Source organism: Anastrepha obliqua, chromosome 5 (genome assembly GCF_027943255.1).
Source record: "Anastrepha obliqua isolate idAnaObli1 chromosome 5, idAnaObli1_1.0, whole genome shotgun sequence".
Lineage (NCBI taxonomy): Eukaryota > Metazoa > Arthropoda > Insecta > Diptera > Tephritidae > Anastrepha > Anastrepha obliqua.
In genome coordinates, this window is record NC_072896.1 from 19,531,338 (window position 1) to 19,557,617 (window position 26,280).

The 26,280-nt window shown below is 38.5% G+C and overlaps 1 protein-coding gene across 2 annotated transcripts in view; it reads left to right on the forward strand.

Moving 5' to 3' along the window:
- LOC129249081 (uncharacterized) overlaps window positions 1-21,297 on the forward strand; it is a 57,738-nt gene extending 36,441 nt beyond the window's left edge. The window contains exons 3-6 of one of the 2 annotated variants that reach the window (XM_054888705.1): window positions 1,952-2,280; window positions 2,365-3,439; window positions 13,091-13,439; window positions 20,805-21,297. In XM_054888705.1, the coding sequence (XP_054744680.1) occupies window positions 1,952-2,280; window positions 2,365-3,439; window positions 13,091-13,439; window positions 20,805-21,112 (2,061 nt within the window). In that variant the 3' untranslated portion in view covers window positions 21,113-21,297. The remainder of the gene's footprint in view (window positions 1-1,951; window positions 2,281-2,364; window positions 3,440-13,090; window positions 13,440-20,804) is intronic. The other variant, XM_054888706.1, reaches the window with a different exon arrangement.
- The last annotated feature ends 4,983 nt before the right edge of the window (window positions 21,298-26,280 follow it).

Here is a 26,280-nt window from a genome sequence, read left to right on the forward strand (position 1 = left end):
TTTGAATGGATGCTTACCAGATCTCGACGTCGCAAATGTTATAGCTTACTGGCAGGTCTAACTCATATACTAGTGTGGGCAAAAAGTAAGAAGAATTTATTTGTCAAACTTCGCGGGATTAAAATTTCGCTCTAGTTACAATATTTTTTTCATGAGTTGGCAGTACTGTTAATAACATCTGGGTCAACTTTCATGTGAATGTCATTATCAGTAATAGATATATTTACGCTTGTGTTTCGATTTTTACAATGTCTGATTTGTTTGAGCAGAGAAGTGCCATCAAATTTTGTTTGCGGAATGAAATTTCGGCTGCGGAAACGTTTAGCATGTTGCAGAAGGCATTTGGTGATTCGACATGTCGCAGAAAAATGTTTATAAGTGGTACAAAGACTTCAAAGAGGGTCGAGAACGTGTTGATGACTTGGAGCCCTCCGGACGACCATCGACGTCAACAGATGACCAACGCGTCAATAAAGTGAAGGAGTTAGTGCTCAAAAATCGTCGGTTGACTGTTAAAGACCTTACTGATATGATCGGAATATCAGAAGGATCTGTGAAAACCATTTTGAAAGACCATTTGGGCCTACGAAAAGTCAAATCTCGTTTGGTACCGAAAACTCTCAATTTCTTGGAAAAAAGTCGTCGCGTTGATGTGTGTGAAACAATGCTGTCAGACTATCAGGACAAGCTCAAATGCATCATTACGGGAGATGAGACTTGGATTTATGCTTACGACTCTGAAACAACCGACCAATCAAGCGAATATCGTGCTAAAGGCGAGGCTAGACCGAAAAGAGCATGTCAAAGTCGTTCAAAAATAAAGGTCGTGAGACAGTTTCGATTTTCGTGGTGTGGTGCACTATGAGTTCCTTCCACCTGGCCAAACTGTTAATAAGGAATATTATTTGAGCGTTATGCGTCGTTCACGTGAAGCAATTCGTCTAAAAAGACCAGAATTATGGGCCAACAACTCTTGGTTTTTGAATCACGATAATGCACCGTCTCACACTGCACTCGTTCTTCGTGACCATTTCGCCAAAAATTCCACGCATATCGTTCCGCAACCACCGTATTCGCCTGATTTGTGCTCCGTGTGACTTCTGGCTATTCCCAAAACTCAAGAGACCACTTCGGGGAACGCGTTTCGAGTCGATTCAGGAGATAACAGCTGAATCGAAGAAGGTGCTGACGCCTATACCGGAAATGAACTATTTGACATGTTTCGGGGATTGGAAAAATCGTTGGCATAAGTGTACAGTATAAGTGTATTTACAAGAATAAGTAAAGATTTTTCATTTTACAACCAAATTCACCTTACTTTTTGCCCACATTAGTATATATTTTTTTTTTTAATTTTAAACTACTCAGTCTGGCTTTATGATGTAGGGGTCGGTACCACTGCTTAGCTCTGAACTTTTTATCGTTTTGAAATTCACGCGTCTAGCGAACCATCCTCAAATGCACTACCAGCGTGGTGAATTGTTTGATAAAATCTTTCGCGCTATGAATATTTCAAGTCATAGTAGATTTTCACTACTCAGTGGTCAACTAAGCGCTGGTAATGTTGGGCATTACAACGGCTAGACGGCCTTGGACGTGCACTTGTTACAACACAAAGCTACGCTGTAGCACAGCCCGTGCGCCTAAATGCCTCCTCCACTATGCACAATCGCCCGTGCTTTCGTGACTTGTGTATTGTTATCGCATTTTTAGCATTATTTTAATCTTTCATTTTGTTTTCTTTCATAGCACGAACGAGGTTTTTTGCAATTGTGTTTTTTTTTTGTGTTTTTTGCCATTGAAAATTAATTAAGTAATTCCTTGTCTGCCCTTATACACACAAAAAATGTTTTTCTCTGCCGTATAACTGCGCTTTTCACGCTGTTTGCTTTATTCGTTACGGATATGGACATGCAATTTATATACAACCATTTTTTTGGCCCACTTACAGGAAGCCTACGACGATTGCCTGTGTGCGCTGGAGCTGGGCTATCCCGAGGAGTATAATGCGTTGATCAAATTACGCCAAGCCGCTTGTGCCTTAAAGTTGCGTAACTTTGCACTCTGCGAGTTGCATGTGCACGAGCTATTGCACATGGATCTCTCCGAGGCGTTCGAGGCGCGCACACACGAACTCTGGCACGAATGCGAGGTGCTGAAATCGGAGAAGATCGATATGGGCGTGCAGACCGATGATGATCATTATACGCTGATGGCGCCGCCGCCGCCGCAACACATACTGCACGGGAGCAACAGTAATCGCCTGAAAGTTTACGAAGTGTAAGTTGAAAAAAATATTTTGATTCTTTTAGTAATTTGTGTTTTTCTTTTTTTTCAAATTTCCTTTCCATGTCGGCCGTTCAGCGCCTGGTCGGATACGTCGAATGCCATTACAACGACGCGACGCGCCTACTTGCGCGCCACCACAGATATTGTGCGGCATATGCCAATTTTCAGCGAGGACGCGGCGGTATTTGTGTCCAGCGGTCAAGCGCGCATCTGCGACAACTGTTCCATAACACAGTTCATACCATTCCCATGCGACTACTGTTCGAATCGCACATCCGTTTATTGTTCGCGTAAATGTCGTGCCCAGCACTCGGCCATACACGTGCTGGAGTGCTTCGCCCACCAGATTGAGTTGTTTGAGGAGTTTGGCGAGTCGTTCGCCAAACCGCGTCTACTACAGCTCGCCTTTCGCATGCTAATCACCGGATTGCCACAAGTGATGCCGCACTGCCGCAAACGGCCGACTGTGAATAAAATGTGGAACGCATTCAATGGCATACTCACCGAACGCACGGACATACCATATTCGGCGCTGTTACGCCTCGAAACGCACCTCGATAAGATCGATGCCGAAACGACTATTTCGCTAGCCATTGCCGCGCACATATTGGCCATCTATTTGGCCGAGTGCACCGACTTCTTCGAGCACCTCGACCTCATGATGCCCGCCACAATGAAATTGGCACGCAGCGAATGGATACTGTTGTCCGCCGCGCTGCTGCTACGCCACATCGGCCAATTGAGGCACAAGAATCTCATACACTGCCCGTCCTTTGTGTTGCCCGCAGATCCGCACATACTTTCGCCACTCTACGAATACAGCCTGTGGTCGGGTGTGAAGCACATACGACAGGGCCAACTGCATCTACTGGCCGGCGATGTGGCGTGTGTCGCTTATGCGGTTTACCCGCAAACACTTAGCCTATGTCGGCAGTCGTGTGTCGGCCAATTGTATCGCAAACATTCGGGTCGGCAAGTGACCGCATATGCGACCTGTGACATTCTGTTGGGCGCATGCATAACCAATTGTTTCGTCTACACTGGTGACTATCGACAATCGTTGCACGAGACACGGAGGCAGGACCTCAAGGCGCGCGGCATCGACTGCAAGTGCGACAAGTGCTTTCGTCCATATCCGGATGAGGATTTTGTAAGTGCCAGCTTAAAAGATTTATGACACTCGCTACTCGTTGTGTGTGCCATATGCACTCGTTGCCACCTACCCACGCACCCACACCCACACCCACACCCACATGCAAACAAGCACTCGTACTCGTAGTTGGTCTGTACTATATGCATTTTGTTGTTGTTGTACATAATTTCATACGGACATATGTTTATATACTTGAGCCAAAGTAGCCGAATAAGTGTGAGCAAGTGAAGTGTTTGTGTGCGTATGCAATAGTAGCGATTATAGTTAATTCCACTTGTCATTGCCTTAATGTGGGTGTGTTTGCTCTTGATGTTGTTATTGAATTCTTTGTACGTTTTGTGTTCTATGGTTGTTCTGTTCGTTTCTTTGCCTAATCTTCTTCTACACATATATTATATATGTGCGTGTATGCGTTTCGGATTTATGTTTATGTTTATGTGTGTATTTAACATTAGTGATTTCCAACTGAATTGTGTTCGTTCGACTATTCAATGTTTGCATAATTTTAGGCGTTGAACGGCATTCATGTCGACAGTTGTACAGTTTTTGTTTATTTTCACAATATTCACTTATTTATCATTCATTTGTATATTTTCAATCAGCCTTTTGCGATTCGAAACAAAAAATACTTTTTATTTAGGCACAAAACGATTTTTGCCACACTGACTGCAGGAAGAGTTAAGTTGAGGGGTTATTTGGTGCTGTAATCCTTTTTGCGTGTCATTTGTTGTCAATAACAGCCAAGATCTCCTGCTGAGCGCAAATACTACCAATCAATTGACATTTTTTGTCAAGTATGAAAAGTGTTGCGACAAATGAGATTACAGCCCACAGCAAATGACGGCGCAACAAGATTTTGAACAGTTTTGAATATTTTCAAATTTTGGATTTTATTTAATGTTCTTTATTATTATTTGTTTTTTGTCTAAACAAAACCATTTTTACATTTTAATAGGACTATGTTTAAGTTCGTGCGGTTTTTTTTTCGAAATTTGAAACTTTATTGACGTAAAATGGTTACAAATTTAATATTCAAAGTATTGTCCATCGCTTACTACTACTTTTTCCCATCTTTCTGGCAATTCACGGATTCCCTTTGTGAAAAATTCGGTCGGTTTTGCCGCAATCCACGAATCGATCCATTTTTTGACTTCATCGTAATTACGGAAGTGCTGGTCAGCCAGGCCATGTTGCATCGATCGGAAGAGATAGTAATCGGATGGCGCAAGGTCTGGACTATACAGCGGGTGGGGTAGGACATCCCATTTGAGCGTTTCTAAGTATGTTTTGACCACTTGTGCAACATCTGGCCGAGCATTGTCATGTTGCAAAATAACTTTGTTGTGTCTATCGGCGTATTGCGGCCGTTTTTCTCGCAGTGCTCGGCTCAAACGCATCAATTGTCGTCGGTAGACATCCCCCGTAATCGTTTCATTCGGTTTCAGTAGCTCATAATACACAACACCCAGCTGGTCCCACCAGATACACAGCATAACCTTCAGGCCATGAATATTCTGCGCCGACGTCGATGTTGAAGCATGGCCAGGGTATCCATACGTTGCCCGACGTTTTGGATTGTCGTAATGGACCCACTTTTCATCGCCAGTCACAATTCGATGCAAAAAACCCTTTCTTTTGTGCCGTTGAAGCAGTTGTTCGCATGCCATAAAACGGCGTTCAACGTCTCTTGGCTTCAATTCATACGGCACCCAATGGCCTACCTTTCGGATCATTCCCATGGCTTTTAAACGTTTGGAAATGGTTGATTGATCAACTCCCAAAGTTTTTGCAACCTCTTCTTGCGTTTGAGCCGGATCTTGATCGAGCAATTCCTCCAATTCGGTATCCATGAACTTTGGCGGCGCACCCTCGCGTTCTTCGTCTTCCAAGCCAAAATCACCACTTTTAAAGCGTGCAAACCACTTCTGGCACGTTCGCTCAGCTAGAGCATGCTCACCATAAACTTCCACCAAGATACGATGACTTTCGGCTGCTTTTTTCTTCATATTAAAGAATTCCCCGCAAAAACACATTATTTGGCACGAAATTCGACATTTTCAAGTGTGGTAAAAATATTGTTGTTTACGCTTCAAATAAAAAACTTATACTGACGTTTGTGCCTTACGACAGTAGCTCTCCAATGAATGCTTGGAAATGTGGATCGATGGAATAATAATCAAGTTACGCCATCTGTTGTAAAACCGCACGAACTTATCGATAGACCTATTATATGAAAATCAGCTACTGCAACTATTAGTTGAGCAAATAAGTTCTAGCTTTTTGTTTTTTTTTTTTATGAAAATACAACTTTATTCTGAAAAAATGGTTACAAGTGAATCATTGAAAGTATTGCCCATCGCTGCCTACTACTAGTTCCCATCTCTCTGGTAGATCTCGTATACCGTCGCGGTAAAACTTTTCATCTTTTGAGACTAACCACGGACCACGCCATTTTTCGATGTCTTCATACGAATGGAACTGCTCGTTAGCTAGATCAAGTGACATCGATCAGAACAGGTGATAATCGGACGGCGCAATATCTGGAGAATATGGCGGGTGGGGTAGGATTTCCCATTTCAGTATTTCCAGGTAGATTTTAACGAATTTGGCAACGTGAGACCGAGCGTTGTCATGCTGCAGAATCACTTTTCATGCCCATCCGCATATTGCGTCCGCTTCTCGCACAGTGCTCGGCTCAATCGCATCAATTGAAGTCGATAACGATGTCCAGTGATGGTTTCGCTTGGTTTTAACAGTTCACAATAAATAAATCCAACTTAGTCCCACCAAATACATAGCATAACCTTCGTAGCGTGAATATTCGGCCGAGGCGTTGACGTAGAAGCATGACCGGGCAGTTCCCATGACTTTGTTTTCTTTGGATTGCTGTAATGAATCCATTTTTCATCACCCGTCATGATGCGATGAAGAAACCGCCTCCTTTTTTGCCGCTGGAGCAGTTGTTCACAGACGAAAAAACGACGTTCAACATCCCTTGATTTTAACTCATAAGGAACCCAAGTCCCCTGTTTCTGCATCATTCCCAAAGCATGCAGTCGCTTGGAAATGGATTGGTGCGTAACTCCTTATACTGAAACAAGCTCTTCTGGCGTATGACATGGATCCTCATTGAATAATGCCTCCGATTCAGCGAATTCGAAGGTTTTTGGTCTTCCTTCACGCGGATGGTCGTCAGCATTAAAATCACCGTCTTTGAAGCGACGGAACCAATCTCGGCACGTTGTTTCACTCAAAGCAACATCTCCATAAACTTTTTGTAGCTTTCGATGCGCTTCAGCCGCCGTTTTTTTCGAATGAAAGAGGAAAATCAACTCTTCCCGCAAATGACGATTATTCGGCACAAAGTCAGACATTTTCACAAAACCAAAAATATATGATACCAAACGAAAATCACTAATGTGTCGAAGCAGTTTGTTTACCATATGTCTAAGGTTGGTTTATGACGTTTAGGTTATTTTAGAATCGACTAGCAAACACTGCTGGCGGCGTCTATTGACAAACAGCGAGAACTTAGTTGTGCACGTAATAAACTAACTTCGTGACCCAACAGAGTAGACCAGTGTTTTATTAACTACCAAATAAAAATAAGTAGATCGAATTGCTCCTACTGTGGATTTAGGCTCATTTGACTGATTTTTTTTTAACGCTTCCGTAATTTTGTGGAAAACTGAGCGAGTATAGAACTTTTACTGAAGAAATTTAGCCAGGGAAGCTTGAAGCTAGTGAGGTTTTAGAAGCATTTCACCAATTTTTTTCAACAACCGATTCTTGTGTTTTCTACATATTTTAAAAGGTTAACGCTTCCATAATTTTATGTAAAAATTTAAAGAAAATCACAGAAAACATGAGAGACTTATAAAACTTTGACTGAAAGAATTTAGCCAGGGCAACTAGAAACATGGAGCTAGTGAGGCTTTAGGCTAAGTTCAGTTGTGAAATAAACGCATTAAAGTGGAGACTTGCATAATCTTAAACGGCTCAAATATTTTCATAAATCCGATGAGCCCTCAGAGACTCTGTGCTTAGATGGACTGAATACTTGAAAAAGTGGTTTCTTGGAAATCTTAAGCGCATTCTTGGATGTGCGAGGTAATTACTCAAATAGTGCTGAATGGACTCCAACTCTTCCTTATCTCTACAGCTACTACAGAAGTTATTAAGTGGGGTTCAAAATTTGGCGGAGATGAAAAGCCGAATATGTAATCTTTTAGAGCCTCTGTAAGTTTCGTGTTTTTTGGTTCATCGAATGTTGGCCAAAACGAAAAAGTATTTCTAAATTTCTCTAGATTAATTCAACTGCTTTTCGTAGCTTATAAATTGTGTAAGCAGGAAAATCAGTGAGGAATTTTTGGATGGACTTAATTGCTTAAATTCTTCACCGTGCGGTTGTGCTGTAGGACGCACTCAAGCACATAGCCCGTTGTGATGCCGCGTGGAGAACTTGTCCCTATTGCTTCTAAAACCAAGATGAGCTTTTCAAAAATTTTAGAATATCCCTGATTTCAGCAGAACTCAGATCTTCCAATTCATTAAAAACCTGTCCACTTAGAATAGTAAACCTACGTCTGGATAGAGCAGGACAATGGGACAGGAGGTGCGAGGTCGTCTCTTCCTCATCTAGACAGCCACTGCAGAAGTCGTATGTTTACGCACCCATCCTCTGAGCTAATCTACCTATTGAACAGTGCCCCGTTGTAACTGAGATCAGTGTGCTAAGACTGTGCTTATTTTGGTTTAGCAGAGATCTGTGCGTTTGTGCACTGCTTTGTGAAGAATTTTCAGCTAAATAGCCGCGTCACAGCACTTAATCCCACTTTGAATTAAATTATTTTTTTCGCTCTACTGCTAGTAAACGGCTACCGTTTTCGTGACTCTGTGTTGATTTAATCTCCATTCCGTCACACCAGATTAGTAAGAAGATTATTATTAATTTCACTGAATCAAAAAAATGATTTTAAGTTTAAATTTTACTTTAAGGACTATGTCTATCGCGGATTGGGGGCGGATTCTTTTGCTTAGGACTATAAGACCTATGTCGTCCATATAGAACCAAGTCGTCGTCTCTATTAATATCAATAGAATCCGGCTTGATCCTGAACTCAGCTGAAAGAGAGCTGTATCTGCAAGTCTCCCGATCAGATATCCATTATTGACTGTAGTTGTATCGCCTGGAGTGGAAGGGTCTTTCAAAAGTCACGCCTAGATATTATTTTAAAACAAAAAGTGTAAATTACTGCAGATTTCACTTTCTGGGAGGACTCGGAAAGCCCTGCACACTGCACGCCATTTAATTTCCAAACTCGTAGCTGTGCCGGTCATTGGACGATCGGCACCTACGGGGAAAGGCTAGGCTTACCATTTAACCCCCATTGCAGAAACTGTTTGGACCTTTCAGAGAGGCAGACTCTTGAGCACTTTTTCTGTAAATTTCCGGGTTTGGCAGCTAAACGATTAAAGTGACTGGGCGCTCCTTTCTTCGACAGCCTAAGGCAGTGCGCCAACCTAAATCCCATCAATCTTCTTCATTTCATCAACAGCTCTGGCTGGCTGTAGATATCTATTGGAGGTGTCATAATAGTATCAAACCGGGGATTTAGTGCCAGAGTGGTGCTTCAACCATTTCACCTACCTAACTACCTTCACAATTTTTAATCAAAGTACCGCTCATAACAATTACATAATTTAAACACGTCCGTCTACAGATATTAGGTTGGGGAATAAGTTCGTAGTATTTTAAACCGAAGACTCTTATTTAAACACTTATATCAATAAGATAATCAATTATACATTCACCGTTGCTGTTTACAACGTCTTCCCCCCTCTCGATCAATTTGTTGATGGCGCCAAAAATCGCCTGTTCTGGTGTCAAAGAAGTTGTTGAGCCAGTTTTTAAGGACCTCTTTGTTATCGAAGTTAACGCCCTTCATATGGTTTGGCCGGGAGCGGAAAAATTGTAATCGGTCGGTGAAAGGTCCGAAGAATATGGCGGATGCCGAAGGATCTTCCTTCCATTTGAGCTCTTTGATTGCGGCTTTGGCGACTTGTGCACCATGAAGTGAAGGAATATGGTTTGACCACGTCGATCAGGTCTTTTCAGTCGAATAGCCTCATTGAGGCGGTGTAGCTGCGAAATATTGAGTTACTTGTTCACCGTGACTTTCTTTTAGAGTATTTCCCAGTGCAACTTGCCCTCTCAGTCCGACCAAACACCTATCATGATCTTCTTTGGATGAAAATCCGGCTTGACTCTCGACTTTGTCGTATCTCCTGGAGCCACCCACTCTGTTCTTTGCTTCATATTGATGTATAGACACCATTTCTCATCTCCCGTGACAATTATTAATAAAACAATATGATCGCTGTTTATGATCGCGTGTTGCTCCATCATATCATCTCATCTCGCCTCTTTGCTGAGCAGCAATTTGAAGCCGACTTTCCTTATTTTTTTTCGTTGAATTCGTGAGGCACACAGGCTCCCAATGTAAAATATCGGTATATCGAATTGAATGAAGGTGATTGAGAATCGTTGTATGATCGCAGCTCATTTTTTCCGACAATTCACTACTGGTTTAGCGATCGTTCTCCTCCAAAAGTGATATGATACGTTCCTCATCGAATTCCGAAGGTCTTCCGCTGCGAGACGTGTCAACGATGTCAAAGTCGCCATTCGCCCTTTTTGAACTTTGCAAACCATTTCCGTGCTGTAGGCTCGCCTATGACACCATCTTCATACACGTCGCAAATGTCCCGGGTTGCTTAGACAGACTAACAAGACTAATAAAAAATTAAATAACTCAAAAATATAATTAACATAGTTTTGTAGAGCAGAGAGAGTTCCATCGAATGAATACTTACTCTTGGCCGAAAAGCAAAGAAATCGTTGTAAAGTAAAATAAAAGATAAAAATGGTATGAACTTATTCCCCAACCCAGTAAAATTCGCCAAACATTCGATTCATGAAAGCGAGAACATCGTTGAGAACGTCGAAATGTCGAATGAAATGTCGAATGAAAGCTATTCAGCAACACTTTGCGCTACAGCAGTAATATTCTTAACAGAACGTCCAGTTTTTGGTCTGCCAGTCCCTTTTTATATCCTCGAGAGAAACAGTTTCTAGAAATTTATTCACCAAGCTTTGAATTGTCGACTCATTCGGGTGATTTTTTCTACTAAAAAAATTACGAATTTTACGACAAGTTGTTCTTACAGATCAACTATTCTCATGATAAGTTTCAATAATTCTCTATCAGGCAAGTTATCCATGGATAAAATTGTGCTTCTGTATGCATGAAAAATGTCAAAGATGGCAAAAAAATAAGTCGCCGTCAAGGAATTATTCACTACTGGCATCTAGGCTCCACTTTTGGAAGGCCTTTTAAGGGGGGAGCCTGGTTTATAAGGTCAAAGCAAACAATTTTTTTTTTTTCGTTTTAAGCGATTCCTAATATATTTCAGAATATTCATACAAAGTTACAGAGCCTAATTCTCAATATTTCCGTAGATACAAAGCCAAAGGTAGGTGAGCGTTAGGTAGTTACGCTGTGACCGGACAGCTATAGTACAAACTTTATCTTCTTTTTTCGACTTTTCATTTTTATGATTTCTTTGAATTGGCGTACATGAATAAAAAAAAACTAATGAACCTTTTGAAATGAATCATAGCTTCTTCCCTTCAGTATTAAATTCTCTTCTATTTGAACTAACAAAATAGATAAAAACAAATTTTTCAAGATTTTTATACCAAGTTGAAGTGAAGTTTTTTTTAATAGAAAGGCATTTTTTTTTCTTTAAAACCTCCAAAAAGTTGAAATTTTGGAATTTCTCTCAGTTTTCTTAGTTCATCTAGAATAAAAAATCATGATAATTAGAAATCCATTTGAATTTTTTGCTTTAGATAATAATTACGAGCTGTACCTTGTACGCCAGTTGGAAACTCCAGCGTTGCAGCGCTCTACTAATTTCTATGTTAAACATTTTTTTCAACTTATTTTAACCAGTACAAAATTTTTTTATACTTTTTAAATGTTCATTAAAAGATAGAAAAAACTTTGCAGTGCTAAATTAATTTTTTCCTTAAAAAAAAAAAAATCGCTAAGAGATGCAATTTTTAGACCTCATAAACCAGGTTCCCCCCTTACGGGGACAAATACCTGTAAACGGCCATATTTTTCCGGATTTTCATTAAAATTATTTAAAATAAAGAAATCAATATATTTTTTTCAAAATTGGCATACAGTTTATTTATACATTAAAGTAATATAATTTTTTTTTTCATTTTAATCATTTAAAATGGCGGATGTACACTTAATTCTTCCAGGAAGGTCGCAGAGGGGTCTCAATTGGCGGGCATCATAGCATCGGAGTCAGTGAACTGAATACAAAAAACCAAAATTTTTTTTATTTATTAATGTCATAATTTCTGTATGAATTAAAAAAAATGGAAAAAATTTATTTTGGGGCGAATTTTCTTACTATCATATTTTTGCATCGAAAAAATTATTTTTTCGAAAAATTTTCAAAATTTTAAATTCACATAGAAAGTAATATCATAAAAAAAGATGTGTGCAACATTTCATGGAGATCGGTCAATAACTTTTCGAGTTATCGTGTACGCCAATTCGAAAAATATAGTTTTGAGAAAAACGCGTCTAAAGTTTTAATACATGAAAATTCCTCTCCCAGCGCTCGAACGCAAAGAATAGAGTCGTCACGGTTGACGATCTATAATATAAGAAATACTTAAATTTACACTCTACAAATTTTTTGACATATTCTTAAAGGATTATATTAACATTTTATGAAAAAACAAAAAACAATTTTTTTCGTAATTTTACAGGTATCTGTACCCTTTAAAATAAAAAAAACCCATTCGCAGCATGCATGAGCTGGTTACGCCACTGAATTCTTACGCGTTTCCTTGCAAGGAGAGTAAGACAGCCCTTCTCTCGTGCAGTCTCTGGCTAAGACATACAATTTTTTTTGTGTTTTCTTATCAGTATTAAGGATAACAATTTTTTTTTTAATTTTTAACACTTTTCTTGAACTTCAGCCACACATTTTTTGTCCTTTTTTTTATGTTTTCTTATCAGTATTAAGGATCATATTTTTTTTATTTTTTTTTAACACATTTCTTGAGTTTCAGCCACACATTTTTTTGTCCTTGTCAGTGTCAAATGGATGTCCGATATTTTGTTGTGTTCCGAAAATTGAATGTCAATCACTGCCACTCGCCCGTATACGCTGCTGACGCACAGAATATGTTTCATGAAAAATTTTTTTGCTCAATACATATTTACAAAGTTGAATATTTTTTGTTGTTTGCACCATTTTTCTTCCTTTTTTTTGGTTTTTTTTTTTGTCTTTTTTGTCGAAGCAAAAAACACAGAAACACGCAATTGTCACTTTCAGTATTGTTGTGCCTCTCCGCTTATCGTTGCTTTGTCCTATCACTCGCTGGCTGCCACTGCACTACACACATGGAGAAAAAAAATCACAAAAAAATTTTCTTTCTAAAACACGCACTGAAGTTAAAATTTTTCTTAATTTGCACATATACATACATACATACATACATGCATACATGCATATGTGAAATGTTATGGAATTACGAAAGAACAAATTTTGCAGCATAAATTTCATCGCTATCGCTGTGATAATCCTAAATGTATGCAAATATTCACACCACCCGCCAGCGATTTCAAACACACACGCAATTTACGCTGGTGGCGCAGTCCATATTACAAACACCCCGACAACGAGGGCACCGATCTATTGGTGTGCAACGTTTGTGACGAAACCCAAAAACTGGAATGGTTTTGGACATTCAACGCTGCATTGAGCGACTGTGATTCGATTGAGGTGCGTTGCAAGTTGTATGCGGCCGTTGAGCGAGCCGAAACGCAACTCGTTGAATTGCACGAATGCAAAGTCGCTCTGGCGCGTCAATTAGTCGAGCAATGTTTATTGATGCATCGAGGTACGTTGTACATACAATACTACAATAATAACAATAACAATTACAATTACAATTACAATAAAGCTAATCAATCAATCAATCAACTAATCATATTTTTTTAGTCAACTAGTAAATAGTCATACAAATCATACATGCGAATTTAGAAATATTTTTTTAAGTATTTATTGTGACTAATATATTTAGACAAAAGCTAATCGTATGTATTTAAGTTTTTAGTATACTTTTCCCGCATTACACATACATACATATAAAATAGTAGGTACAAAAGTATACATAGCTAGTAAATTAGCGAAAAACTGTAATTAGAAACCTGAGTGGGCACAAGCGCGTAAAAACTTTTGAAGTCGCTGAAAAAAATTATGCGCTAAATTTGTACAGCACCAACAGACATTTATTCTGAAAATAAATTAGAAATGTTTTATATGCAAAAATGCAAATATTCATTGATATTTCTTAGCTAGTCGTTGTATTTGTAATATACCCTCATTGATTGACGAATTTTTGGCGGAGTAACGTCAGTAATTATAGCTACATAAATATTCCGTAATTGAGGTTATGTTAATTTGAAGGCAAAGTATTAGAAGGCGAATGTAAAATATGCAAAATTGGGTAGCGTAAAAAGTTCGTTAAAAATCGAGGCCGCACGTGATTTACACGAAATAGATTCGAACCCAAATACAAGGTGAAGTCCAAAATAAACAAGAGTGGCGTTAGTGTATTGGAAGTTACATCCCTAACTGACTTCCAGAGAAAGTTTGGTAGCATTCGGTTCAGTGGAAGCGAAGTTATTGCGTCTAAAGTGTCAGTATGTTTGAGTCAGCGGCACAAAAATGAGTTTCGAACAAAGAGCTAATATCAAATTTTGTTTTAAAATCGGTAAAACGTTTACAGAAACTTTTGAATTGATGAAAAAAATGTATGACGATGATTGTCTATCTCGTGCCAGAGTCCACGCCCAAAACCAGTAATCACTGAAAACTCCATCGAAATTGTTCATAAATTTATCAAAAATGAACCAAAATCATAGTTTAAATTCATCGAATCGGAGTTAAATATCTCCAAAACATCGATGTATCGCATTTTAACTGACCATTTGGGTTTACGGAAGATCTGTGCACGTTTCATTCCGCACAAGTTAACTGAGGACCAAAAATTGCTCAGAATTCAACATTCGAAAGACCTCATTAAAAAGGTGAGAAAAGAAGAGAACTTCCTTTACAACATTGTAACTGGTGACGATACGTGGTGTTTCAAACATGAACTTGAAACTAAGCGTCGAAGTGCTGAATGGAAGGACTCAGACGAGCCACCACCCAAAAAATCGCGTTAGGAGAAGTCAAAACTCAACTCGATGCTCATTTGTTTTTACGATTCCAAGGGAATTGTCCACAAGAAGTTCGTGCCAATGGGCCAAACCGTCAAAGCAATTTTCTATTTTGGCGTTTTGAAACGTTTGTTGCATCGAATTCGCCTTGAATACCGCGAAGGAGGAAGCTGGCGCTTATTGCATGATAATACAGCATCTCATCGATCCACTCTTGTGACAGAGTTTTTGACCAGAAATCATATTTTAACCATCAATCACTCACCGTAATCGCCTGATATGGTTGCCTGTGACTTCTACCTATTCGGAAAATTGTATTTGGCCATGAAAGGAAAACGTTTTGCGTCCGTAGAGGCCATCCAAAGAATATTCCGGTCAATGAGCTTAAACACTCTTTCGAAAAGCTTTTAGGTCCCATAAAACGGTGTATCGAGGCCAGAAGGGACTATTTTGAACAAATAAGCTCGAAGTTATCAGAACAAAGCTACTGTCGTTTCTATTTTAGCTCAGTCTTTTTTTATTTTGGACTTCACCTTGTAGATTAAATTAAGAATTTTCAGTATCCCGAGCAAAAACGTAACCTGTGAAGATAATTGCGACACTTTCAGATATTAACAGTGAAATAAATATAAACACTAGTTTCCCTTTTAGACAGGCGCTATATCTCTCGCTGTATACATTGCAGACATTATGTACAATATACCTACATATATACTGGGTTGCCCATATTCGACGGACCCATGGGTTTTTTTTTAATTATTGGGCCCATTCTAATCGACGAGGCTTGTCCGCAGGCAACAATCTTTGCGTCAATTGAATCTTATACTGGAATAAATGCAAATCAATGCGGATAATTCGTTGTAAAGTGGTCCGAGCAATGCCCAACTGCTGAGAACGGCGATTTTGGGATGTCCTTGGCGACGCCTTGGTCGGTTTTGATTTGGCCTCTTTGGATTAGAAAGAGCATCAGCAGTCGAAAACCTTTCGTACAAACGTTTAATGGTGTTCTTAGAAGGTGCACTTTTCACATTATTTAATTTTTTATACGCACGTTCAGTTTTCACAATTGACTTCTTTTGTTGAATGTAAATTTTAACAATTTGGGAGCGCTCGCGTGGCGTGTACTGTTCCATGGTAAAAATCTGCTTAGACTGGCGCTTCCAACGCGGTATGTCATTAAGCGATCTGACGTCTCTGATGGGTTACCAGATAGGTCCGTCGAATATGGACAACCTTGTATGCAAATGGCGCTTACACCTCTTTCAGGTGTTTGGTCGAGCTCCTCTTCTCATTTCTACCTAAACTTTTAAGCCAACTCCGAACGGCAAAAGGGGGGTAGTTTTTTCATGTTAGAAATGCACTCCCATCCACTTTTACGTTATTTCCATCGCTGCACAAAGTGCTATCAGGTTAAAGGAGATTGGGACATGGTAGCATTTCTAGGCAGTTAACACGGTATTTCTCTGAACTTCGAACAGATCTCTCGATCCGCAAACTGGAGTTTGAAGGTTGTGCCAGAGCAATCTCTCCAAGGATTGCAACGAGAAGAAAATCAGCACCGCAGCTGGAAGCTCTGTCATCACTGACGGCTCCAATATGGAATCAGGAGTCGGAGCAGGGGTTTTCTCTGAATCAGCCAATTTATCTCTTTCCTTAAAATTTCCGAATACTGCTAGTGTTTTCAGGCAGAAGTCTTTGCGATTTGCATGCATGCCTAGTGTTTAAGGAGCGTGGGAGCGGGGGGATATTAACGTTTTTTTCGACAGTCAGGCCGCGATCAAGGCACTGACGACGCCATAGTGCAGATCTAAACTGTTCAACTCCTGTGAGGAGGAGCTTAAATCTCTTGGGTCTGCTGGTAACATTTTTCTGATCTGCGTTCCAGGATATAGGAACTTAGAGGGAAATGAAATTGCTGATGAGCTTGCCAGGAAGGGGACTAAATTAGTCTGAAAGATCTCCTGCCCTGTCATCGGCATCCCCTTGACTGTTGATAAAGAAAAATTGCGCAACTTATTACTCAGGACAGTGCAGAAAACCTGGAGCTCCATTTCTTCATATGCTATTTCGAAAACACTTTGGCCGCACTGCAATGGGCGCAGGACTCGAGAAAGTCTAGGGAGCCATTCAATTTCCAAATTTGTAGCTATAGTTACCGGTCATTGGATGATCGGCACAAACGGGAAAAAGCTAGGTTTACCATTTAACCCACATTTCAGACAGGAGACTGTTAAGCATTTTCTCTGAAAATTCCCGGTTTTTTTTTTTTTTTGGCGGTGAAGTTGGGTTAAAAATACCTTCGCACCATATAGTAATCGTCGTTACTGCGTGTGTGATTCCACTAAAAATATCCCTTCCCTTCTCTTGAATTTTTACCTCCACCCCGGGACTGCTTCCGTATTGCTGCGATGTAGAGCGCCAAGACGACGCCCTAAGAAGAACACTTACTTACTCACCCTGCGTCCAGCGTCGCCTGTTTTGAGAAACCTATGCTCAATGCTCTTCGGCATAAGTTTCCATTTCACGCCTCTTTTTTCGGATAATAATCTCCACGAAATTTGAGGCGGCATTCCGGGTTTGACAGCTAGACGATTAAGGTTACTGGGTGCTCTTTTCATCGACAGCCTGAGGCAGTGAGCCAACCTTAATCCCATCAATCTTCTCCATTACATCAAAAGCTCTGGCTGACTGTAGATATTTGCCTATTGGAGGTCTCATAATGGTATCAAAACAGCGCTTTAGTGCTACTTGGGGAGTGCCAGACTGGTATTCCAACCATTTCACCTACCCATCTCAATTTATAAAATTTATTCTTAACAAATCAAGTTGATGTTGCCAGATGGGTTGTGTATGCCATATATTATACAAGATATTAATCTCTATATCTCGTATATCGACACTCACCGAACTTTTTAGGTTACCCAATAATAGGTAGAGAAGAAAAATGATCACGTCCCCTAGAAACTCATTTCCTTGTGCATGACTTCAAAACTTATTAATAACAAAAACATTTAATTCCCTTTCATACCTAGAAGCCAACCTATATTCAGAAGACAAAAGCGCATCATTTATTTCATTTCAAAGAACAATATAAAAATATAGTAAAAACAAAACATATGGTAACACTATAAAACAATTTTAGAGTTGTTTTTTTTTTGAATGAGGCCCCAAAATGGCTGATCCACTGAGTAATAGGCCTTAATATAAATTTATTAAAAAATTTTGGTTAGATAAAATTACACGATTACACAATCTTAGAATAATACAGGGTTTTCCAATAAGGACGTACCGATTTTAAAATTTAATAAAATTCTTCTGGATTTTTTGCTTTTGTTTAGTGACGTAAGCGCTTAAGCAAAAGTGCGCCTGGACGCTTTCGACACAAAGTCATCGTCTTTGTTGTTGTGATTGAAGAGGGTTTGCACTTTGTGTGGAAACATATGTAAGTCTTTCACTAAAATCCATTGGAGGATCCGTCTGGTGATACCCAATTGCGTGGCCGACTGGTTAATATTTCTTCGTTCTCAGCGACATCGGCATCGAACGACCAGTCCGGTGGCGTTCAATCTCTCCAAGGACAAGTACGATGGCAGTATGTTCGAGCCGAGCAGCCAAGCGCCGAAAAGTTTGCCCAGTTGGCGCGACACGTTTGGCCGCGCTGGGCCAACACCACCGACCGATTATTGGTAAAAAAATATACACAATTATTCCAGGTTCTTACGTAGGATAGCTCCAATGCTTGTCTAGTTCATAAGTGTCAAATATGATTGACGTACCGATGCCATTTACAAAAATTATAACACCTGCCGATAGGGTGATTGCTTATTTTTAAGCACCCTCTAAGATGCATGACTTTATACAAAATTTTTCAAAACCCCATGAGAACTTTAAACTTTTTAACCAGAAGTGCAGATTTAAATATTTAACAATTTTTTCTTCCATATTCAATTTTTTTATTTGCAAAAAAAAGGATAGCACCGCAAACTAATATTTAATGAGCTATAAAACTGTAATTCTGAAAATTCTCTACAAATTCTGGTCAGAATTTGAAAGTTTTGCCGAAATTTTGAGAAAAATTTTGGCCTATAGCCCAAACTGCATACCCAGAAGGGTTCCACAAATTTGGGTTAAAAATTGAAAGTTTGGAAGTTTGAAGACTCAAAATAATATTCGTCAGAACTGTCACTATCTAACGTATCATCTCTAAATCGCTTAGCTATCGTGCGTAGGATAAAATAAAAAATACATATATAAAAAATCTGCTGGTTCCTCTGGCAGTGACACTGAGAGACTGAATCGAAGAACTGAAATTCGTTCTGACTCTACCATCGTCTCACATCGTAAGTTTGCATTATAAGGAAGATAAGACTTCATCGGTAATGGCTCCTAATGTCTTTGAATGAAAACGTAAATCTATAATTGGTGGGTGTTTGGCTAAGCTCCTCCTCCTATTTGTGGTGTGCGTTTTGATGTTGTTCCACAAATGGAGGGACCTACAGTTTCAAGCCGACTCCAAACGGCAGATATTTTTTATAAGGAGCTTTTTCATGGCACTCTTTCACTATACCTATGCGTATATTGTCACTAAGTACTACAGACGTCACGAGCCTCGCAGCTACGAACTAATTTGGGCGGCTACATGCAGACACGCGTCCGGAACGGTAAAACGGCTTGGGCGGCTATATGCCGACACTCCTCCAGAAAGGGTTAAATTTATTGATCTAAAAATATTATGTTATCTTTTAACTGTATTTTAAGACTTAGTATTGTAAAAAAATTTATTTGGAAAGGAGTTACAGCTGATCTCTAGGAGCTCCTCTCAAAAAATATGTTTTGCGGTGACCACTATATCTCTGAACTGGACCCTCTGAAATTAAAATACGAAACAGATTTCATTAAAATAATGTTAAATATAGTAATTAATCGAAGAAATAAGCAAAATAAATTTGTTTGACAAAATGGCGGTTTTTCCAAATAAAAAATCGATTTTTGACCAAAATTTCAGCCTTAAATTGTTTATAAAAAACAAAAAAAATTATCGGTGAGAGAAGTTCTTCGGTTAATTATGAAAAAATCTATAATACTTATTTAAGAGGCTCGAGTTAAAATTTGAGACTAATTGGTTTAGCCGTTTTCGAGTAATGTTGGTCACCGACTTTGAAAACACCATTCTGAGAAAAACGCGTTTAAACTTTGAAGAGCACTTTCAAGCACTCTGAAACGCCTTTTCAAATTTGCGTGTCACCTCGAAAATATTGACCGGATTGATATTAAATTGTCTGTGTGTATTCTTAAATATATGTAGATTAAGAAAAAAAATTAAAGAAAAATCGATTTTTTGAAAATTCTAACTGTATACCATATAACCCCTTAAAAGATAATTTGAATTTTATCCATTTAATCTTATAAGGCGAATAAATGAATAGTTCACGAAAAATTGGATAGATATCGACAAAACAACTTGGCCGCCACAGGCTGTCAACATCGACCCGTACTTATTGGAAACCCCTTTATTACTAACTTAACCGAAAAATGAGTTTTAAGTGTAACTAAAATTAAAGTTTTAAAACCCCGTACTTATTGGAAACCCCTTTATTACTAACTTTACCGAAAAATGAGTTTTTAGAGAAACTAAGATTAAAGTATAAAAAGCAAGCACACAAAATTTGTAGATTTTCATTTTTAATCTAATTCAACATACTTTACCATAAATATATAATATTCAAAATTATTTGTATATACTTGTGTGTATATTTTCAGAGCTTTACTAATATTAACTACGTATTTTCTATTTCTTTCTCTATTTCATATTTACGATTTTTAAAACTGCGCGCACAAAAAATTTTATTACTGATCAACTTTTTTCCTTCACTATTTCCTAACTTCTATTACTGCCAAATTTTGTCTCCTCTCATTTTTTTCTTTTTGTTTTACTTCCAAACTCCCTCACTCACACATCTCTTACGCTTACCGTTCATTCGAACTCATTTTCCACCATCCAACCTAACCTCGACGCTTCCACAAAATAATGTACGCCGCAGAAGGACAAAACCCACTCGACGATTGGGAGTTCAATAAGCTTGGCTCGATTATGCGCAATGCTCTCAATATTGTAGCTGCACAATACAGTGTCTTTAGCATAGAATATATACAACACATGTCCTATTTTTGGGACATAATGGCACTTAGCAATTACAAATGTAGCGATAAGGAACTGATGCAAATGTTACAAGCACTCGAATATATACCGGACGAATACAAGGAGATCTTCATCAACTACTACGACGACTTCATAACACCGAAATTCGCTGAGGAAACCTACACCAGTCTCATGGATACGCAAGTTTAGGCATTCAACGGCAAATAGCGCAACAAAAATATAATCAAATAGAACAACAACAACAAATACAGATGGAAACGAACTTTCAGCATACAGGACGTTGACATAACAAACCAACAAACCAAAAAAAAAAGCTGTAACTAACTTTAACTATTATAACTATAAGAAATATAAGAGCAATGCTGTAATTTAAACTCAAAAAACTCGTTACTCGGTACTCGGTAGAAAACAAAAACACCCACAAGCAACACACAAACAACAGGAATGACCAGAACAACACAACCTTGATTGTAGTCTCATAATTCAGAAATAGAAACAAAAAAAATTAATGTACTTTTTTCCCCTAATTTCTAATTTTGGTTAAGAAAAACATCTTCTTCATGCGGAAATAATCAAAAGCAAAACAACAAATATTGTATTAGTAAGCGAAAACAAATTACGTGAAAGTAAAAGAGAGGAGAAATGTGTGAGAGAGTCAATGAAACTCACAAACGAGAGCACACAAAGCAAACAATTGAACGTGAAACGCATTGAAGGAGAAAAGAGTGATGGGCATTAAAAAGAAATTTAAAAATAAAAATTTCGTTCGTAAAACTGCAATGGAAAATTGAAAATCGGTTTAGAGTCAATTTTTCAGTGCCAATTTAACTCAACCGAATTTTTTAAACTAAGTTTTAGCTTGTACGGTTGCAGTCATAAACACAAAAATAGAATAAAATTCATTCTCACGACAGTCGGTTCTACGTTAGCGGAACGCCCCGAAATTATATCCAATTGCAGCCAAGAATGATAGATACCAGGTTTGCTCGTTAGGTATGATAAAAAAAACTAATTTTTCAGGGGAACTTTGGATTCTACGTCATTCGCTGTGTGTTTCACAAAATTTAGCTTTAGCTTAGTGAAGCACAAAACAAAAAAAAACAAAAATGACGTCGGCATATCTGTCAAATTCGCTCAGAACCGAATAACGGTCTGCTAGGTGGTAGACCTCTAAAAATGTCTTCACCATGCACTGCAGCAGCAATCCCCGCACATACTGCTACATCAACAACAACAAACAGATAAAAGCTCCACATATTGACTAGTTTGGACTTTTTTTCAATTATTTTTTATAAAAATATAGTTTATTCTGAATCAAGGATCCTGTTAATTCAATATTTAAGCTTTGCACAAATTTTGATAAAAATTCCAATTTTTTTAATCAGAATTCGGAAAAAAAATTCAGCCCATTTTTGTAGCCCATTATGCAAATTTGAAGCGGTTCAAAATTATGATTGATTTTTAATAGATGTTCCTCCTGATGATATTGCGCATTTCCTCCTTATGATGAATGACATTTATTTTTTTATATGTAGAAAAATCATAAAACCATAAAGAAAAAATTGTTAAAATCTACTAAAATTTTGAGCCACTTAAAACTTGCCGTTTTATGATAAATGACATTTTTTTTATATCGAGAAAACCCGCAAAACCGTCAAGCAAAAAATTGTCAAAAATCAACCAAAATTTTGAGCCACTTTAAACTTGCAGTTTTTTACAAAACTGTAAACTCAAATTTTTGATTTTTAAGTTCTGAATAAAAGTGTGAAATTTGTATAGGTATTGGATGAATTTTCAGAGAATTTGCACAAAATCTGAAAATTGGATATGTGTGGAGTTTGTTACAGAATAATATATATTTTTATAAAAAAATTTATTAAAATTAATTAAAAAATTAAATTAATTAAAAAAGTAATAGAGTCAAAATCTACCAATATCTGGTGACCTTATCTTTATGTCACTCACTTTATAACAATTTTTTGTTGTTGTTGGAGGTCAAAAGCTTATCAACATGGAGTGGCCTCATTATTATGTCACTCACTTTATAACAATTTTTTGTTGTTGGAGGAGGAGACAATTACTCGGGCTACGGTTTGTCCATTGGACTAAAACGTAGAGATATCCGCTTTAAATTAATAAAATCGTTCATACTTCTTAGGGATTCTTGAAGGATTTGTGAGAACAGCAGAGAAAAAGCAATATTCTACACCTGGTCATTGTACAGTGCCTATAACCTGAGGCTGCAGAACACGGAAAAACTAATGAGAAGCGTAGATCAGTGTTTCCGTCCGCCAGTCATGGGTGACAAAAACTGTCAACTGGCAAACCTAACATCAAAACGAGTTTCGCCTGCGTATAATGGTCAGTTAAAATACCGCCAAGTAACCAACAATCCACCCGCTTAAGAGAAAGCTCTCTCTCTCTCTCTCTAAAATCGAATGACTTATGGTGCTCCATATCAACTGGCAAGATGAAACCAACAAGAGCCCCATGTAAACCAACTCTCACCACGGTTCCGTTCGGTAGTATCGTAGATCGTTGTTTCATCGTGTCAGCTGAAACGGGCGTACGTTTTACGTTGGTGAGTGTGAGCACCATTAGAGTCAATCCATGCCATAATGACGATCATGATCCGCTCCCGCTCTGCTCTGTGGCTCCGTTCACGATTCAATCACACTAGCGACCAAATCGTTCCAATTCGATGTCGGCTTGGACCTTGAACCTTGATTTTTGCTGATAATATCAACGAACAAATTATTTCTTACTTTATATTAATATTTTATCAGAGCGAGAGCAAACCAGGAGTGCGCCTTGATCAACACCATGGTGCGTTTGTTGGTGTAAATACTAGCATCTTAACGTTTTTCCACAAATGGAGACATCTACAAGCCGGCCTGGTTTTTTGTGAGGTGCTTTTTCATGGCAAAAATACACTCGGAGGTTTGCCCTTGCCTGCCGAGGAGCGACCGCTGTAGAGAAAACTGTTTCTATCATTTTGTGTTTCATGCTCGGATACTCGAATCCGCGCATATTTCCGAATGTGACTATCATTTTGTAACTCATTCGGCTGAAAATGAAATGTGAATAGGTCGAGCCAAGGAGCACCAAGAGATTTGGTGGCTCGTAAAACACTCAGGCTAAAAAGCCCATTGTATTTAGAGCTCTAGAGAGAGAGTAGATAGTCAAGGAGGGAAGGAGAAAAGTATAAGAGAAAGAGATAGGAAAGAACAGAGACAGCGATAAAGGTAGTTAGTCCTGTGAGAATTTTCCAGTTTCTTTGGCAAATCTGTAAATATCCTCCAGTTTTAGAGAACAAATATTACTCATTCGCACGACATCGGAACTCAAAACTCGTAGCCGTGCTCTAGCAAAGGCAGGACACTCACAGATAAATTGCTCAGTGCTATCCGCCTCCTCCAAGCAAGACAGGCGCATTGGGTTCTCAATGATTCCAATGGTGGTCATATGCTGACCCCATGGGTTGTGTGTGTAATAATACCGACCATCAACCGAATGTCTTTCCTTCCAAGTTTTAGTAGAAAGTTTGACAGTTTTTTTTTCATACATAATCGCTGATCCAATTCATGATTCCTGCGGAACTGATTCCGATTATTGGTTCTGGCTCTTGTGGGGGCACCGCTGATCCATGGTTGGCCAATTCATCGGCAATCTCGGAACCCATATAAGTACAAGCCTGTTCAGTCTTGCGAGAGAATTAAGCTTATTTTTACATTCTTGAACAATCTTTGAGGTTTGCTTCGCGTTCTCCATGAACCTCAGTGCAGCCTGACTGGCACTGAAAACTCCAATCTGTTTCCCGCTTCATCTCCTCTCGAATATCATTATCATTCGGCTACAGTAAGTGAGTGAGTTAATTTCGCACTGTAAAACTGAGCGTTAACACACTTTTATATTCAAAAGTTGCCGAAAAAATTGGCTGCGCGCCTAAGGGTATGTTACCTACAGTACCTTCTCAGTAAGCGGAGTATGTCATATAATCCTCCTCTCATGGCATATTTTTAAACGCACTCCCTATTTATTTAGCAACTTTGGAAAAGTGTAATTTAACGAAATGAATTTCAATATTCCACTGCTGAATTTCACGAACACACATCTACATATGAATACATAAAAACGAGATACGTACACACCTGTTCATCTAGAAAATCTTAAGTCCTTGAAGGAATTAATACTCTAACGCGTCCCTTACCAGCAAAATCATTCAGTTCGTACTCTCATATACAAATCTCAAATACTCGTAATCGTACTCACTTACCCCCGTAGTACAATAAAATATTTAATGAATAAATGCAAGAAAAACGATGTAAACGTTACGAAATACTACTAACTGTTAAAAGCAAAATGTAAAAAATACTATTAGAACCAAAATGCGTTATTGCAAACAGCAAATTTAGGGTGCAGAAAAAGGCTATAATGGTAATACAACACATACATACATACTATATATGTACTAAATTAATGCGCCTAAAACTAGACCTGCAAAAATTAAACTGTTAATTGTATGCTAAAGAATAGAATAATTGAAGTGTTTAAGAAAGAATCGTAGACGAGCTAAGGAAATGCGCAAAGAATTTTCGCAACATCATGCAAAGTTTATAAAATAAATTTAAATTGTTTCATAAAATATAAAATTTAATACATACATAAGTGCATAGTCGTTCAACGATCACAGCATACGCAAGCGAACACTTTTCGAAATCATTTGCTGGAATTATGAAGAGGAAGTGAGTGAAACACAAAGGAAGTAGTGCTATTAGAAAAATATTATAGAATTACAACCATTTACTTACTTAACTTGTAAAATTACGCTTATTTGAATGCGATTGAAATGATTGGCGGCAAAAATGTTGCATTGGAAGTAATGCGAAGAGAAATTTGTGTTGTGAAAATTTTAATTAAGTATTCGTATAAAATATTAGAAGAAGAAGAATAAGAAGAAGGGGTCAGTACAAATGGAGAGCGTGAAATGGGGTATCTGGTGCAGAAATTTTCAATGGAGGACACATATGCAGAAGACACCCTAACAGGGTGTTTTAAAAAGGAGGTTTTTAATAAGAGGTGGGCACTAGTCCCAGCTCCAACTTTCTGGCAACGTAAAATACACATATTTGGCTCTCTAAAACCTATAAGAGAAAAAGAAGATTAAGTACTAGCATGTGAAATTTTAGTAGAATAGCGCTGGACTGCAATCCAGAAGGACCGCGTCGCAGAGGACGCCCTAAAGTATATTTAGGACGTAGCCTTAATCATGAATTTTTAGAAATTGAGGAATCTCTCTGATCGACTCAAATTAAGACGAAGGCGAGAGGTACAGGGTTGCCCATATTCGACGGACC